The 15,903-nt window shown below is 35.7% G+C and overlaps 1 protein-coding gene across 8 annotated transcripts in view; it reads right to left on the bottom strand.

Moving 5' to 3' along the window:
* UTRN (utrophin) overlaps window positions 1–15,903 on the bottom strand; it is a 562,884-nt gene that overhangs the window by 51,157 nt on the left and 495,824 nt on the right. For all 8 annotated transcript variants that reach the window (XM_019029674.4, XM_063707928.1, XM_063707930.1 and 5 more), the window contains 3 exons: window positions 13,621–13,706; window positions 8,903–9,060; window positions 4,898–5,064 (listed from right to left, as the gene is read on the bottom strand). In XM_019029674.4, the coding sequence (XP_018885219.3) occupies window positions 4,898–5,064; window positions 8,903–9,060; window positions 13,621–13,706 (411 nt within the window). The remainder of the gene's footprint in view (window positions 1–4,897; window positions 5,065–8,902; window positions 9,061–13,620; window positions 13,707–15,903) is intronic.

The following is a 15,903-nucleotide window of genomic DNA, read 5'->3' as shown; positions in this document are numbered from 1 at the left end:
AGGGAGACAAATACGCATGTCAGAAGATTTCTTTTAATGTTTGAATATGAATGGAAAATGATAGGCAAGAAAAGAATTATATCTATTAAGTTGAAACATCAAATTTTAAAATATCAATTACACCACCAATAAGAAATGAATTTTAAAATTCCCTCACAAAGATACAGTTTTTAACAATGAGCACTTTTATATTTGGTTTAAATTAGTCACTAGAAAAAAAAGAAATCAAGAAATACTGTGTAACAAAGGAAAAACTAAATAAAGCCTTGATCACAATGCATCCTTGAATGGAAATGGTGTTTTAAAATCTCTGGCGTAAGAATGACACTGCACGTTGACTTCTACTTGCAGAATCTTATTTACAAAAGCAAAACCTTTGATGATAAGTTTCTATGGGTCTGAGTGGAAAACATCTTCTCCGAAATCTATTCTGTCAGCATTGCTGGTAGAACTAAGAACATAAATTATACCCACATCTACAGAAAAAAAATTAAATGATAGAACCAACAGAATGAAAATGGAAGCAAAATTTAAAAGTTGTGTGGCTGTAAACTACTAAGTGCTGAGTAGCTTCTAAAATGACCTGAAAAATCACTTGCAAATCAATCTTAAGGAAATCATTCTGCATATACTACAGCCAGCTTACTTTTGCCAAGGAGGCTATTGGTTTGAAACAATCACATACACTAACGACATCTCTTGGCCTATCAGCACGGCTTGACAGGTATGACTGACATCTTTCTAAATGAAATTTTGTTTTCTGCTGAATACTCCCTTGGCAGACAGCCATTCTCTCTTTTTCATTGGTAACATACCCTTGTACTGTTAGCACATTTTAGCAATGAGCCTTGAGAAAATTACTGTTTCTTAGCCTTTCTTGCTGATGTTGGTGACCAGTGCAATAAAAACCAAAGTTATTGGGTGGGGGTTCTAATTGGAATTTCAAGGGACTGAGTTAGCTGGGAAGAGGCATGCTCCCTCTTCCTCCCCACTGGAAAATGGATCTGACATCCAGAAGAGTCACTTTGTTAGCATGAAGTGACTTTGAAGATGGAAGCCACATGTTAGGGATGACAGTACATGAAAACAGAGCTAAGGGCCCAGGTGGTCACAGAGAACAGTCTTGGATTACCTACCTTCACTCTGTTTACAAGAAAGAAAACTAAAGCTCTAATTTATTTATGCAACTACTATTAAGGAATTGTGTATGATTCTAACTGAAACAATTCCCAGCTTACAAAACATTCTGTAAATCTAAGATTTCATTAACATTTTATTTGGAAGTAATTAGTGAAAAACTCTAGCAGTATTTATAAAAGTTTGGGGAAAATGAAATATATATATATATATCTTGGGTAGAAGCTTGATAGAAAGACAGTCTGAATGAAGTTAAGATTATTCTATAATAGACATATTCCTCTATCTTTATTTCTGTACTTGTCTTTCCATTCATTCTCTGAAGCCACAGAGAAAGATGCATCTCTTTACAACTAAGCTAATCAGACCTATTCCAACTGGACCCCATTTTACTATTGGAATTGTTCTTATATTCATTCCCTTCATGTGTAATCTTTGTGCAATAATTAAGTCACCATTAGCTTGAAGAAACCTTTGCTTGCTCAGTCTTGTGCCTAAACCAGGTATCAAGTCTGGACATATTTCCCTCTCATTCGAAATACAAATTTTAGATGTACTATATTCTCAATGTAGAAAACAGGAAAAATATAAATGCAAGTAAAAGTAAGACAATATATCACTTACCATCTTCCAATTTTCAATATCCTGACATATGTTAAGTTATAGCTAGATTTCTTAAACAAGTTGTTTGCACATATTCGCCTATGTATTTTCCTGAGCCATCTTTATAATGACACGGATAGAATCCTCTCTAAGATTCCCAATGACTTCTCCTGATTCAAAGAATCTTTCTGATGCACTTAACACCTCTACCATCTTGCTAAAGCACACTATGCGTCTTTATTTCTCTGAAGAATCCTGTTCTGTCCCTTATTATACCTCTCTCTAATCTTGCCTTTTACTGAGCAACATCATTGTCCAGGTTTTTCTGGCATTTCCACTTAACGGAAATGTTCAACAACACACTCATAGGTTTAGCTACTATCACACCAATGATGTTATTGGTAGTAACAAAAAGAGCCAACATTTACTGAATGCCTACTCTGTGATAGGAACTGCCCTAGACACTTTCATGTATTAACTATTCCTATGAGGAAATACTCATAGAATTTGAAGTTGAAGAAACTCAGGTTCAAGCAGGCCAAGCATCTTATTCAAAGTCTCAGCACCAAACAATAGATCCAGGATTGAAATCCAAGTAGCCTGACTCCAGAGCTACTTCTCAATACACTATCTCCTGAATATCCTCCCATAACCTTAATCTCTGACCTGCTGGTCAACTTCACATCTCTATCATAGAGACATCTACAGGTCAATTTGATAGTACTAGCAGAAACTTAAACCCTTGAAATTTAACACTTCAGGTTGTTCACCCTTTATAATTGCTCTTTCATATTTTTCTTATTAAATATTTCAAGTTAATTCAAAAGTAGGGAGAATATAATAAACATCCATGTCCCACAACTCAGTTAAATCTTAATATTCTACATAGTTGCTTCAGGTCATTTTTAATTTAAGAAATGAAACTTTAAAGGCCATTCAAATATTTAATGTTTTTAGAGTATTTTATCCTCTCCTTCACTCTCTACATCCATCAGATGCTGAGAAACATGGTCCCTCATGGCATCTCTAGGTTATACCAATGGCCATATATGGCAGATTTTATATATATCTATATATGGCAGTCTCTTCCCAAGTCAATTAATCTGGATATTTCCCATGGCTTCACATTACCGTTTATATCCAGAGTAATATTTTTGGTCTAATAATTAGTGCTTTAAATCAATTGCTCTTTTCAATACCATTTAATTACTTCTTAATATTAAATCTCTCTCTCCTAAAAATCTAATCTGCTTTTAAAACCATCTTGATTAAGAACACAAACTGGAAAACCAAAGGGTTCTGGATTTGAATCCTAACTTTGTCTCTGCACAATCGGCTGCCTGGCCTTGGGCAAGTTGACTAATCTTGGAGTCTTAGTTCATTTATGTGTAAAGTAGAGGTAATACTCCCAATCTTACAGAGTTATTAAGAAAAGTGACTAAAATAACAAATATAACACCTCTTAGCACATTGTCTGGCATAAAGTAAACAATAAATAGCAGTGATTATTAGCTTTGATGACTACATCTCTCGTTTGAATTATCTTCCCAGTAGTAGACTGACCTTGCCACATTCCAGCTATTCCCTCTCCCGTACATCTATGTCTACCAGATACTCCAAATGTAGCCATTCCAAGAACCCTGCTGCATTTAAACTGTGACTTTACCATTTTTCTTCTTCCAACATTTGTGCTTTGACTTCCACTGGAAGTCATCTATTACCCTAGCTGTCTGCCAGGCTAATGCTCACTCTACTTCACACTACCTACCTGTCTTTTCCTCCTCTTAGAATGCATAGCAGCAAGGCCCTCTGACCTCACAATACTTTAGTCTTCCCAACTACACCATAAGGCATGAGAGAAGAGAACTTTTGAATTTCCATTTCTTATGTTAGCCGTCCACAGATAATGCAATGATATGCTTCATACAAACTATTATGCTGATAAAGTCAGTCAAATGAAAACAATTCTGTTTAATTCAAGATACTAATACTGATACAATATACAACAACAACCAATCCCAGCCCTCCTGATTTGACTCTGCCTCAGAGAATCACTGTATTGGTACTTCAACTTCTGGTACCAATAAAAGATACCCATAGGGCCAGGTATGGTGGCTCACGCCTGTAATCCCAGCACTTTGGGAGGCCAAGGAGGACAGATCACATGGTCGGGAGTTTGAGACCAGCCTGGCCAACATAGTGGAACCCAGTCTCTACTAAAAATACAAAAATTAGCCGGGTGTGGTGGCATGCACCTGTAGTCCCAGCTACTTGGGAGGCTGAGGCAGGGGAATCGCGTGAACTCGGGAGGCAGAGGTTGAAGTGAGCCAAGATTGTGCCACTGCACACCAGCTTGGGTGACAGAGTGGGACTTGGTCTCAAAAAAACAAAAAATGAATAAAAAAAGACACACACAAAATCTTGAATTTCCCTACCAAGTAGGCTTATGTTGTTTCATAATAGATTTCCAAATCAAACTGGGGCTATTTTCCAGATTCCCCCCAGAAGAGAAATATAATATATTCAAGAGGTCAAATGCATACCTATGTTAAGAGGAGTGGATCAGGATGTCCAAAAATGTCCACCTTAGGACAAACCATAGACTCTGCACTGTCGGCTTTGGGGTCACAAACTGAAGAGTCTGACACACTGATTACATTAAAGTATGGCATTTAGCAGTGCTCCTCATGGGAAGAAGTCGGGTTAATGTGCTTCACATCAAACTTGGCAGAAATAACACGAAGTAATTTGATTACTTCTCAGCTGGTAATTAAACATTGCTTCCTGCTTACTAAGTTTGACCCCAAGACCTCAGAATATTTACCAAATTCCATCAGGGTTATATATTTATAATCAGCCATACAGTTTTCATGGATGAATCATTTCTGTGACCTAAGTAAACAGATATTCATAAAAATCTCTGGTTCTGATCCAAGTAGTGTAAATGACAATAATAATAGCAACAATAATAAAATATGCTTCATGTAGTAGTTATAAAAAGAAATGCTACTTTTAGATAGATGAGACATACTGAACATACCATTTATTTAGAAAGCAAACCTCCAAATGGGAATGAATGGGAATGGAGGATGGACGTACCACTGAGATTACACAAAGGAAACAGAAAATAGCCTCCTCCAGCACTGGCATGCCTTACCTGAACCCGACAATTGGACATTCTTTACAGATGTTGCATTTGGCCTGATGTTTTGCAGTCTCCGCTGCTGCCACTCGATGTAAAACTGGCAGCCAAACCATGGACTGTGGTTCCAAACGCATCCAATCTATAAACTCTTTCACACTTATTTCTGGTTTATTGTTATTCTGGTGAAAAAAGAAATATATTAAAAGTGAAGAAATGCCTTCATTTAAACTGTAGCTAGTGTTGTTGCTTCATAATCTTCTGAAAATTTGTGCAGAAGACGAAACTATATAACTCTTTCCATGTCAGTTAAGTCACAACGCTTTAAGGTTCTTCAAATCAAGAAAATTCTAGAACTTATGAGTAGAAAAAGCAGAAATTGTCACATAGGAAGAAGCAAAAAAATACCAAGACTTCAATATACTCAGATTTTGAAAGAAACAAAAGCAAAAACCAAAACCACCCAATTTAAAGTCATCTTTTTACATAAATAATTCTGTAAAACTCATTTGGCCAGGTGTGGTGGCTCAAGCCTGTAATCCTAGCACTTTGGGAGGCTGAGGCAAGTGGATCGCCTGAGCTCAGGAGTTTGAGACCAGCCTAGGTAACACGGTGAAACCCCGTCTCTACTAAAACACACACACACAAAATTAGCTGGGCCTTGTGGCGTGCACCTGTAGTCCCAGCTACTCGGGAGGCTGAGGCAGGAGAATCGCTTGAACCTGGGAGGTGGAGGTTGCAGTGAGCCGAGATCAGGCCACTGCACTCCAGCCTGAGCAACAGAGCAAGAATCTATCTCAAAAAAAAAAAAAAAAAATTCATCTAAGACAGTAAAAACTTGTGAAAGACTCACCGATAATTTTACAAACTTGAAGGACATTATAAATGCTAAATAAAAGCTGTCATTTTTGTGTGTCCTGCTCTAGTCCCATTATATCATCACACAGGAAGCATATTGCTATGGATGTACTTTGCAGAATTTTCAAATTTATCAGGATAAATTACATAAAACTCCCCAATCCCTCTTCAATTCCCAATACTAAGTAATTTTCCTATGTGCAAAGCTAAATATCTACCAATTTTATCCTCCTGTTGCTGTTGAGGTCATTCTGTGAACCTACATGTTTGACTATAAATCATATTTAGAATTTGCATTTGATATTTTTTGTATTTCTAAAATAAGAAAAAGGGCCATTATAAAATGTAATAACCCATGACATCAATTCTCCTCAAAGACACGGTGTGAGCCTTTTTTTTCCCTAGCAATGATAAATCACTGGATATGCTTTGCCAAAATATCTGTAGACTTGTACTTTATGCATATGTATAACATCAGTAGTAACATTTCTAAAATGTCTTTATATGCAGTAAACATTAAAAAGAAATGAAAGTGCTTTCTCAGTTTAAAATTAGTAACTTAGATCAGTATAAAACTTCGTACATCTTTCTTTTGTATGCATAGTCTCAAAGAAAAAAAACTGATACTTTAATAACATCTTTAATGTATATATATTTTAAAAATCTTGCCTTAAAAAGAACTCAGGGCATTTTAATTCAGTTCTTTAGCAGATATTTATTAAAGTAGTTATGATGTTCAAGGCACAGGAAATGTAATAATCTGAATATTTTTGTCCCCCCAAAACTCATATGTTAAAAACCTAACCACTTAGGAGATGGTACGAGGAGGTAGAGCCTGTAGGAAATGGTTAGGTTATGAGGGTGGAGCCCTCTTGAATGAGGTTAGTGCCCTTATAAAAGAGGCCCAAGATCTCAGAAATAATGCCACACATCTACAACCATCTGATCTTTGACAAACCTGACAAAAACACGCAATAGGTAAAGAATTCCCTATTTAATAAATGGTGTTGGGAAAACTGGTTAGCCATATGCAGAAAACGGAAACTCAACCCCTTCCTTACACCTTACACAAAAATTAACTCAAGATGGATTAAAGACTTAAATGTAAGACCTAAAACCATAAAAATCCTAGATGAAAACCTAGGCAATACCATTCAGGACACAGTCATGGGCAAAGACTTCATGACTAAAACACCAAAAGCAATGGCAACAAAAGGCAAAATTGACAAATGGGATCTAATTAAACTAAAGAGCTTCTGCACAGCAAAAAAACAAACAAAAAACAAACAAAAACAAAACAACAACAAAAAACACCTATCATCAGAGTGAACAGGCAACCTACAAAATGGGAGAAAATTTTTGCAATCTATCCATCTGACAAAGGGCTAATATCCAGAATCTACAAAGAACTTAAATAAATTTACAAGAAAAAAATAAACAACCCCATCAAAAAGTGGGCAAAGGATATGAACAGACACTTCACAAAAGAAGACATTTATGCAGCCAACAAACATAGAAAAAAAGCTCATCATCACTGGCCATTAGAGAAATGCAAATCAAAACCACAATGAGATACCATCTCACACCAGTTAGAATGGTGATCATTAAAAAGTCAGGAAACACCAGATGCTGGAGAGGATGTGGAGAAATAGGAACGCTTTTACACTGTTGGTGGGAGTGTAAATTAGTTCAGCCATTGTGGAAGACAGTGTGGCAATTCCTCAAGGATATAGAACCAGAAATACCATTTGACCCAGAAATCCCATTACTAGGTATATACCCAAAGGATTATAAATCTTTCTACTGTAAAGACACATGCACACGTATGTTTACTGTGGCACTATTCACAATAGCAAAGGGTTGGAACCAACCCAAATGCCCATCAATGATACACTGGATAAACAAAATGTGGCACAAATACACCATGGAATACTATGTAGCCATAAAAAAAGGATGAGTCCATGTCCTTTGCAGGGAAATGGATGAAGCTGGAAACCATCATTCTCAGCAAACTAACACAAGAATAGAAAACCAAACACCACATGTTCTCACTCATAAGTGGGAGTTGAACAATGAGAATACATGTACACAGGGAGGGGAACATCACACACTGGGGCCTGTCAGGGGGTGGGAGACTAGGGGAGGGATAGCATTAGGGGAAATACCTAATGTAGATGACGGGTTGATGGGTGCAGCAAACCACCATGGCACGTGTATACCTATGTAACAAACCTGCACGTTCTGCACATGTACCCCAGAACTTAAAGTACAAAACAAACAAAAAAAGAGGCCCAAGAGAGATCATTCACTTCTTCTGTCATATGAGGAAACAGCAAGAAAGGTTGCAATGAACCAGAAGGTGGGCCCTCAGCAGATACTGAATCTGCTAGCACCTTGATCATGGACAGCCTCCAGAACTGTAGAAAATAAATTTCTGTTGTTTAAAAGCCATCCAGTTTATGGTATTTTGTTACAGCAGCCTGAATGAACTAAGACAGGATACAACAGTAAAATGATAGCCACAGTCCTTGTCTTCATGGAGCTTAGGTTCCTAGAGAAGAAACAAACACTAAGCCATGAATTATATAATTCAGTGTGTAATTATAATTGCACTGAGTATGAGAAGGAAGAGGTGGACGATATTAGGTGAATATAATAGGAAAATACAGCATTATCTGAAGAGGTCAGAGAAAGATTTTCAGAGGATGTAAGAGTTAAAGCTAAAATCTAAAGATCAAATAAAGATTAGGTATGAGAAGGGAGTTAGTGGGCAATGGGGAAGGAAGAACGTCTAAACAGCAGACACAGGTCCAAAGGCACTGCTGAGGCAGGAATCAAGGAAATAAAACAGTGCAGCTGGAAAGCGGAGAGCAAGGAGAGGAATGGTAGGAGATGAGGCCAGGAAAAGGGCAGGACAAACAGCAGTCTAATGGCACAGGTTAAAGACTGTAGATTTTATCAAAGAAAAACAGCAAGTTTCTTTGCAAGGGTTGCTATTTTTTGAAGCAAATGAGCCTTAGGAAATAAAATACACCACTTGTTGGATGGTACCCAAAGTCTTCCAGTATTTGGCTCCAGCCCGAGTTCCCTATTCCATGTCTCAGAACATCCTCAAAACCCTTCCCCAACACATCCTACACACCAGTCATCCTTCATGCTTACCTGTTGGAAGCAGCTGCGAACACTAGGCTCAATATTACTGCCTCCAAAAGCTGCTACTTCACCTAGCTGCCGAGGGATCTGGATGGCATCATGAAGTAACAGGCCCAGCTGCCTCTGGTCACACATTTCTGTTGGCCCTGCCACTTCCTTAAAGAGATCTGCAAAGAGAGGCAAGAGGTTAACCTTCATCTGCCTACAGTGTTCTTTTACTTAAAATATATCTTTGGTAATGTGGACTGAAGCATGCAGATTAAAAAAATTTCAGAAGGACATGAATCTGCTTCGTTGTCTCCTGAATTCCAATGACCTTAATATTCTGATCTTAATATTCTGCATTACAAATGATATTAGATTATTTTAAGAAGCATGTAGTTAACCCATTCCTGCAAGAATGGGTTATGTATACATATAAACATAAATCATGCATATATAATATAAATCAATAAACGCAAATTTCCTTTTTAAAATGATACAATAAATGCATATGAATTAATTTTATGACCTTCATAAGAACTCCCCTTCTTATTGAGAAAGAATGAGCCAAAACAAAGCTTCCTTCATGACTTGTCAAAGGAATAGATGTAGTTGGGTGCTGTGGTACATGCCTGTAATCTCATCTACCGGAGAGGCTAAGGCAGGAGGATCACTTGAGCCAGGAGTTTGAGACCAGTTTGGGCAACATAGCAAGATCCCAACTCAAAAAAAAGTAAAAAAACACAAAGGAATAAACGTACCTTAAATAACAAACCTTTAAATTTTAACAGATTTGTTTATGAACTTTTTGTGTTCACTCCTAAATTCAATATTCTACTAAATGTATATATATTATAACTTATTTTAAAGACTTTTATACTCACATCTATTTTATATAAGAAACACTAAAAAGTACAAGAAGGTGTGCTTTTTCTCCTTTGGGCCAGTCTCCCATTCCTTATTAGCTATAACCACTATTTTTGTTTTACTTCATGTAATGAAATACATTTAATCAAATTTAAAAATTTGTGCATATTTTCATACAGTTTTTAGGTTTTTCCATTCATTAAAAAACTGATTTGTTTTATAATTTTCTTAATTCAGTAAAATTAAAACTCTTCTATTTTGTCCACTCTTGGTTTACCTTTTATTCACCATATACAATACTTTGAAGATCAAAATTATATATTATTTTCAACAATAAAGCTAATATCCTAAGATAAGTTACTTTTGGAAGAGGAAGAAATTTCAAATACAAACAATCTACTTCATTATAGAAATTAATACTTTTTGGAAATAAATTTTCAAGTTCTAAAAATTCAAAAGTACTTAAAATCTAAATGCTCTTCATGTGACATTTTCCAAGAATAGAAGAAAGTGAAGTAAATATTTATTGGATCCTAAAACTATTTTCAAACGGTACCTGATATCAGATCAAAATGCATCATTTTCTCTCTCTCTTTTTTTTCTTTTTTTTTTTTTGAGATGGAGTGTCGCTCTTGTTGCCCAGGCTGGAGTGCAATGGCACGATCTTGGCTCGCTGCAACCTCCGCCTACCGGGTTCAAGCAATTCTCCTGCCTCAGCCTCCTGAGTAGCTGGGATTACAGGCACGCACCACCACACCCAGCTAATTTTGTATTTTTAGTAGAGACGGGGTTTCTCCATGTTGGTCAGGCTAGTCTCGAACTCCCGATCACAGTTGATCTGCCCTACATCGGCCTCCCAAAGTGCTGGGGATTACAGGTGTGAGCCACCGTGCCTGGTCCATTCTCTCTTTTTATAAGGAATGTAATGCTAGATCTAACACTGTCAGTGGTGAAATTTCAAACTGAACCAAGCTCAGTGATATTGACACAGTAATTATAATGAAGTATGGCTTTAATTATAAGCATACATAGGGAAAGCAAATTCAATGAAGATAAATTTGATTTTTATTATAATTTTTTCACTTAGATTTGGTTAGAGCTCTACTTATTTCTTTCCATTAAAAAAATAAGACTATCATAGACAAAAATATTTATCCAGTAGTCTTAGTATGATGCTTATTTTAAACCAGTCCCTGGGAAGAGGTCTGTTAAGTAAATAAAAGTTGATGCATATGTATAATAATCTTTGCAGAAAAGTGCACATTTTCAGCAAGATCAACTATGCCCAACTTTCCTCTTTTGAGGCATATGGTTATACCACTATGCCACTATTAAGGTAAAACTACTCACAAAACATAAGGACAAAAGTGTCCTCAGACATTTTGACATATTTCTATAAATCCTTATAAAGTTCCTACAAAAGTTCACATTCTCAACATTATAGTCAGATACAAAAAGCAGTGTCAGGGTAAAGGGGCAGGTAATAAGAAAGTCATAATCTAAAAACTCGAATTCTAATAAATAAGCACAGAAGAGATACTAATGATAATTTAAAAGGATGGTTTGAAAATGTGTACTTTTTTTTTTTTTTTTAAGGTCTCGCTTTGTCATCCAGGCTGGAAGTGTGGTGGTCCGACCATGGCTCATTGCAGCCTCCGATTCCTGGAGCTCAAGTGATCCTCCCACCTTAGCCTCCCAAGTAGCTAGGACTACAGGCATCAACCACTGTGCCTGGTCTGTAAATGTGTTTTTGATGAGGCAAGGAAGCTAGCCAGCTATAACCATAAAGGCCAGGGCAGTGTTAGAAACTAAACAAGGAATATTCTTAGGAAAGGACCAAGAGAAGAAGGTGTTATGGGGTGAAGACACTGACATTGGGCATTGTATTAATAAAATCAATGTTCAGACAGATACCAATGATCTTGAATGGCAGCCCTGCCATTGCATTTGAAGAGCAAACTGTCTTGAATATTAATTCTAATAAAGGAAACAATAATGATATCACAGAAACTGGAATCAGAGTGGTGAAGGTCCTCAAAGTAAAAAGCAAAACAAAACCCCAGGACATTCCAAAGTCTAGATATCCCAGTAAAGATTTAGATTAAAGATTAAAACCCAAGAGATTTCTTATTTAATTAGTCCTAAAATGGCATACTTCCTGGATTCAATTAAATATCAGAAATTTCATGGCAGAGACTTCTGCTTCCCCTGCCAAAATCTGAAAGTTAATGTTGAATTATCCACAATGTAAGCTTTGAGGTTGAATTTGCAAATATTTCAGAGTAAGCTCCACACTATAACTGTTACTTTCAGAGAACCCTAATTGTTTCAGAAGCACAAGAAACCCCAAATCAGAGATGATAAAAAATCCATTTCTAATTTTGTAACATTGATGTTTTCATTAACATTTTCCTTCCGGATCATTATAAAAAGATAACGTTTTCAGCTTTTGAAATTATATCTTTTCATGATTATGATTCCAAAAACTTATATTCTGGATAAAGTGCCACAAAGCAAAAGCCTTGAGCAAAGCTTTCTTCTGCATGGCTAACTAGGCTCTCACTCCGTCATAGCACCTTATCTCCTGATCCTACTATCAGCTTTTCATTTTATATAAATCCACATTTCTTTTCACTGACATTCTTGTCAAACTATGTAGAAAAAACAAGCCATCATGGTCTAGACCTGAAATTCAAAATCCAGTAACCTCACAGAAATCCCAGAAAATAAAAGCTTTTAAAATGTATGCATGTTGACATAAGACACAAAACTTAACTAAGTTTACAGGGCCTATAATCAAACATCCTATTGTTTTTTAGTATCTCTCCATTCATGGAATATCCCTAAACCTCTCCCACAAATGTATGGATTTATCTGTAAAGAATCATCTGGGAATATGCATGGTGGGATCAAATTCACATTTTATGGACAAAAATAAATCAAAAGATATGTGATAGTAGTTAAGGGTTTGGGGACTCAGCGGCAATTGCTACCATTTATTCAACAACTGCTATTTCTAGGCACCTTAAACATTACTCCTAATTCTTCTCCAAGCAGGAATTATTAGCTTCATTTTTTCAGTTGAAGAAAATTTGCTAAATTTCAGCTTCTTGAACTGTAAAATGGGAATACTATTACCTCTTAGTTGGCAATATTCAATGAAATCACATAACCTGCCCAAAGACACTCAGCTACTAAGTGGTAGAGATTTGAAGACAGGTCTCCTTGGCTCCTGAACACAAGCCTTTTCCAAAGCCAATATACCTTTCATTAACTGACAGGTAAGGGAACACTGTTGATTTATTTGATAAATCCAAATATCATAAAAATTTAAAAATCATGTTTTATTTTGTCACAGCTGTAAAATATATTTATTTAGGATTATTGTCTATGTCCATAAAGGTTCTAGTTCATCTTTTTCTTTTAAGCATTGGAAGTATAAAGAAATAAAAAAAAGTTTAGGCTTTGGAGTCAGAAAAACCTAGTATCTAATTCTAGCCCCATCCCTTATCAGCTCTGCAGTCTTAGACTAGATTCTTAACCTATCTCAGCATTAATTTTCTCAGCCAGAAAATGAAAATCTCAAATGCTTACATTATGGAGGGATTATTCTAAGAATTAAATGAAGTATAATTTGTAGTTGGGTCTCACTCCATCCTGGCATCTCACCTCTTAGTTATAATCAGCTTTCCATTTCACACAAAGCCCCAAGTCTTTGCACTGCCACCCTTTGTCTAACTTGGTACAGGCACAGTAAAGGTTAAAAAAAGAGAGAGAACTATTACTACTAACAAATTATATAATTTAAGTTTCCAATAAATTGTTATAATCATTATTATTACTAAAAACACTGTTGGTATAAGAAAGGTCTTACATACATCTGTATTTTTCTTCCAAGAGACCTTTGGAGAGAGACATTAATCCAATCTTCAGACTCTGCACTCTAATTTTTCCAGTTCGACCCCTAAAATTATAAGAATGTTAATGTGTTAGACGCATTTAAAACCATATACAACATGTTCATTGTTTCTGAATATCTATTTTCTTGGGGGTAAACCATCAAAAATAATTGTATCTTAAAGATGCAACTTTTCTATTAACTTTTAACAATTAATATTAAACCAATACTGTAATTTCATGACATATATTAACAGGGTGTTTGGCCAAGTCTAGAAGAACACACAGCTTGAAGCCACTTTGCGCACAACACATGAACTAAGAAGAACGAACGAAAGCAAAATGAAAATGATGATTATAAAGCTGAAAAGATTTCACCTTTAAAAATATTATAAATTGGCTGGGCACAGTGGTTCATGCCTGTAATCCCAGCACTTTGGGAGGCCAAGGCAGGCGGATCACCTGAGGTCAGGAGTTCAAGACCAGCCTGACCAACACGGAGAAACCACATCTCTACTAAAAATACAAAATTAGCCAGGCGGGTGGTGCATGCCTGTAATCCCAGCTACTCGGGAGGCTGAGGCAGGAGAATCACTTGAACCTGCGAGGCGGAGGTTGCAGTGAGCCGAGATCGTGCCATTGCACTCCAGCCTGGGTGACAGAGCGAGACTCCATCTCAAAAAAAAAAAAAATACTATGAATTAAACCTATACGTTAATAATTGCAGATGCAAGATTCAAAACAGCTAGAGCTACGCACACTATATATATGACTTCATACAGCAAGAAAAGTCTAGTGATATATCTAAAAACAAGAACACAGACTAGAAAATTAACTATATACTAAGAGCTTACGACTTGCTGAATACTAATTGGTAATTAAGTATTAATTAAGTATAAATATTGGTATTTAAGTATTCAGCAAATTATAAGCCCTCAGTATATACTTAATTTTCTGTCAATGCAGTTTTTATAAATTACTATTGCAATTTTAATAGTCAGTGATCTTAGACAGATGTGAAATCCCTATTTGGGGAAATATCAAATTATAATTAAAACCAGAATGTATTAATTAATCAACATTAGAACATAGTTTTATACAATGCTAAGGATAGATCACTTCTATTTCACTTATAACTCGACCAGATGAAACATGTTTTTTTATCTTTAAAACCACAGTTTTCTTAATTTCATTGCTTATCAAAGAATTACTGAGTAATCTACCAAATGTTAGTCACAGTAGTCCCAGTCCTAGGGATTGGAAGATAATTACAAAAATTAATAAGATATTATCCTTGCTATGGAATAACACATAGCCCAGAAAAAAAGCCTTTATTGCTATCTTTATAATTACAGATTTAGGATCCATTTTCATTTTAGGTTTTTATTGTCCATTTTCTTATGTGTTTTTAATACACAAGTACAGCACACTTAAAACCTGTAACTAAAAGTTTACATAAATATATGAATGTATAAAAGTTAACAATTTGTGCTATTTTAAAAACATAAATATTTGTATCACGTAACTTTAATTTTAAGCAGTCTTCTTGCCAAACTATATTTAATCATTGATTTTATTGATATTTTTACTACTTACATTAATTGATATTCTTCCATTCTCAACTATATGTACTGAAGGAAGTTTCTGTATGCATATTATGACATATAAAGTATGCAATAAATAAGAAAGGAAATCGTGCTTAGGGATTGGTGCAATGTATTTTCAAAGTACTCCCTCAATAGGATAGAGTTTATAATTTATATTAAATCATATCTAATAAACCTACTGAACCCTTAGTATGTAGGTATATGACATTCAGAATTAACCTATGAAGTGACTAATACTTAATATTAAAATAAACATAGCCCTTCTAAGCAGAATTTCTAAATTAATATAATCATTTCTCACAATTACAGAAACACTAGTTTCACATTAACCCTACAGAGAGCCATGCTACAAACTGTGTTTCTACTTTATATTTTTTAGAAGTTTCCTAATTATCACATGAAACAGACAATGTTTGCTTCCTTTCAAAAGTAGGAAATTTTTACTCTCTGGACCCAGTCAGACAATAGACTTGCAGAGGATAACAGAAGGCTTTGTGAACGGGCTGAGACAAGTACATGAATGTGGCTAAGGATAAAGTGATCCCTACAGGGAAAAATGGTCAAAATAATATGCATTAAAGCATGACTCCCACTCTACTGTCACAACACAAGAAAGGAATATCATCAGGAAGACAACTGATGCTGTCAATCACCCAT

The sequence above is a fragment of the Gorilla gorilla genome, chromosome 5, assembly GCF_029281585.2.
Source record: "Gorilla gorilla gorilla isolate KB3781 chromosome 5, NHGRI_mGorGor1-v2.1_pri, whole genome shotgun sequence".
NCBI classification, from domain to species: Eukaryota; Metazoa; Chordata; class Mammalia; order Primates; family Hominidae; genus Gorilla; species Gorilla gorilla.
This window is presented reverse-complemented; position numbering and strand designations above follow the sequence as displayed.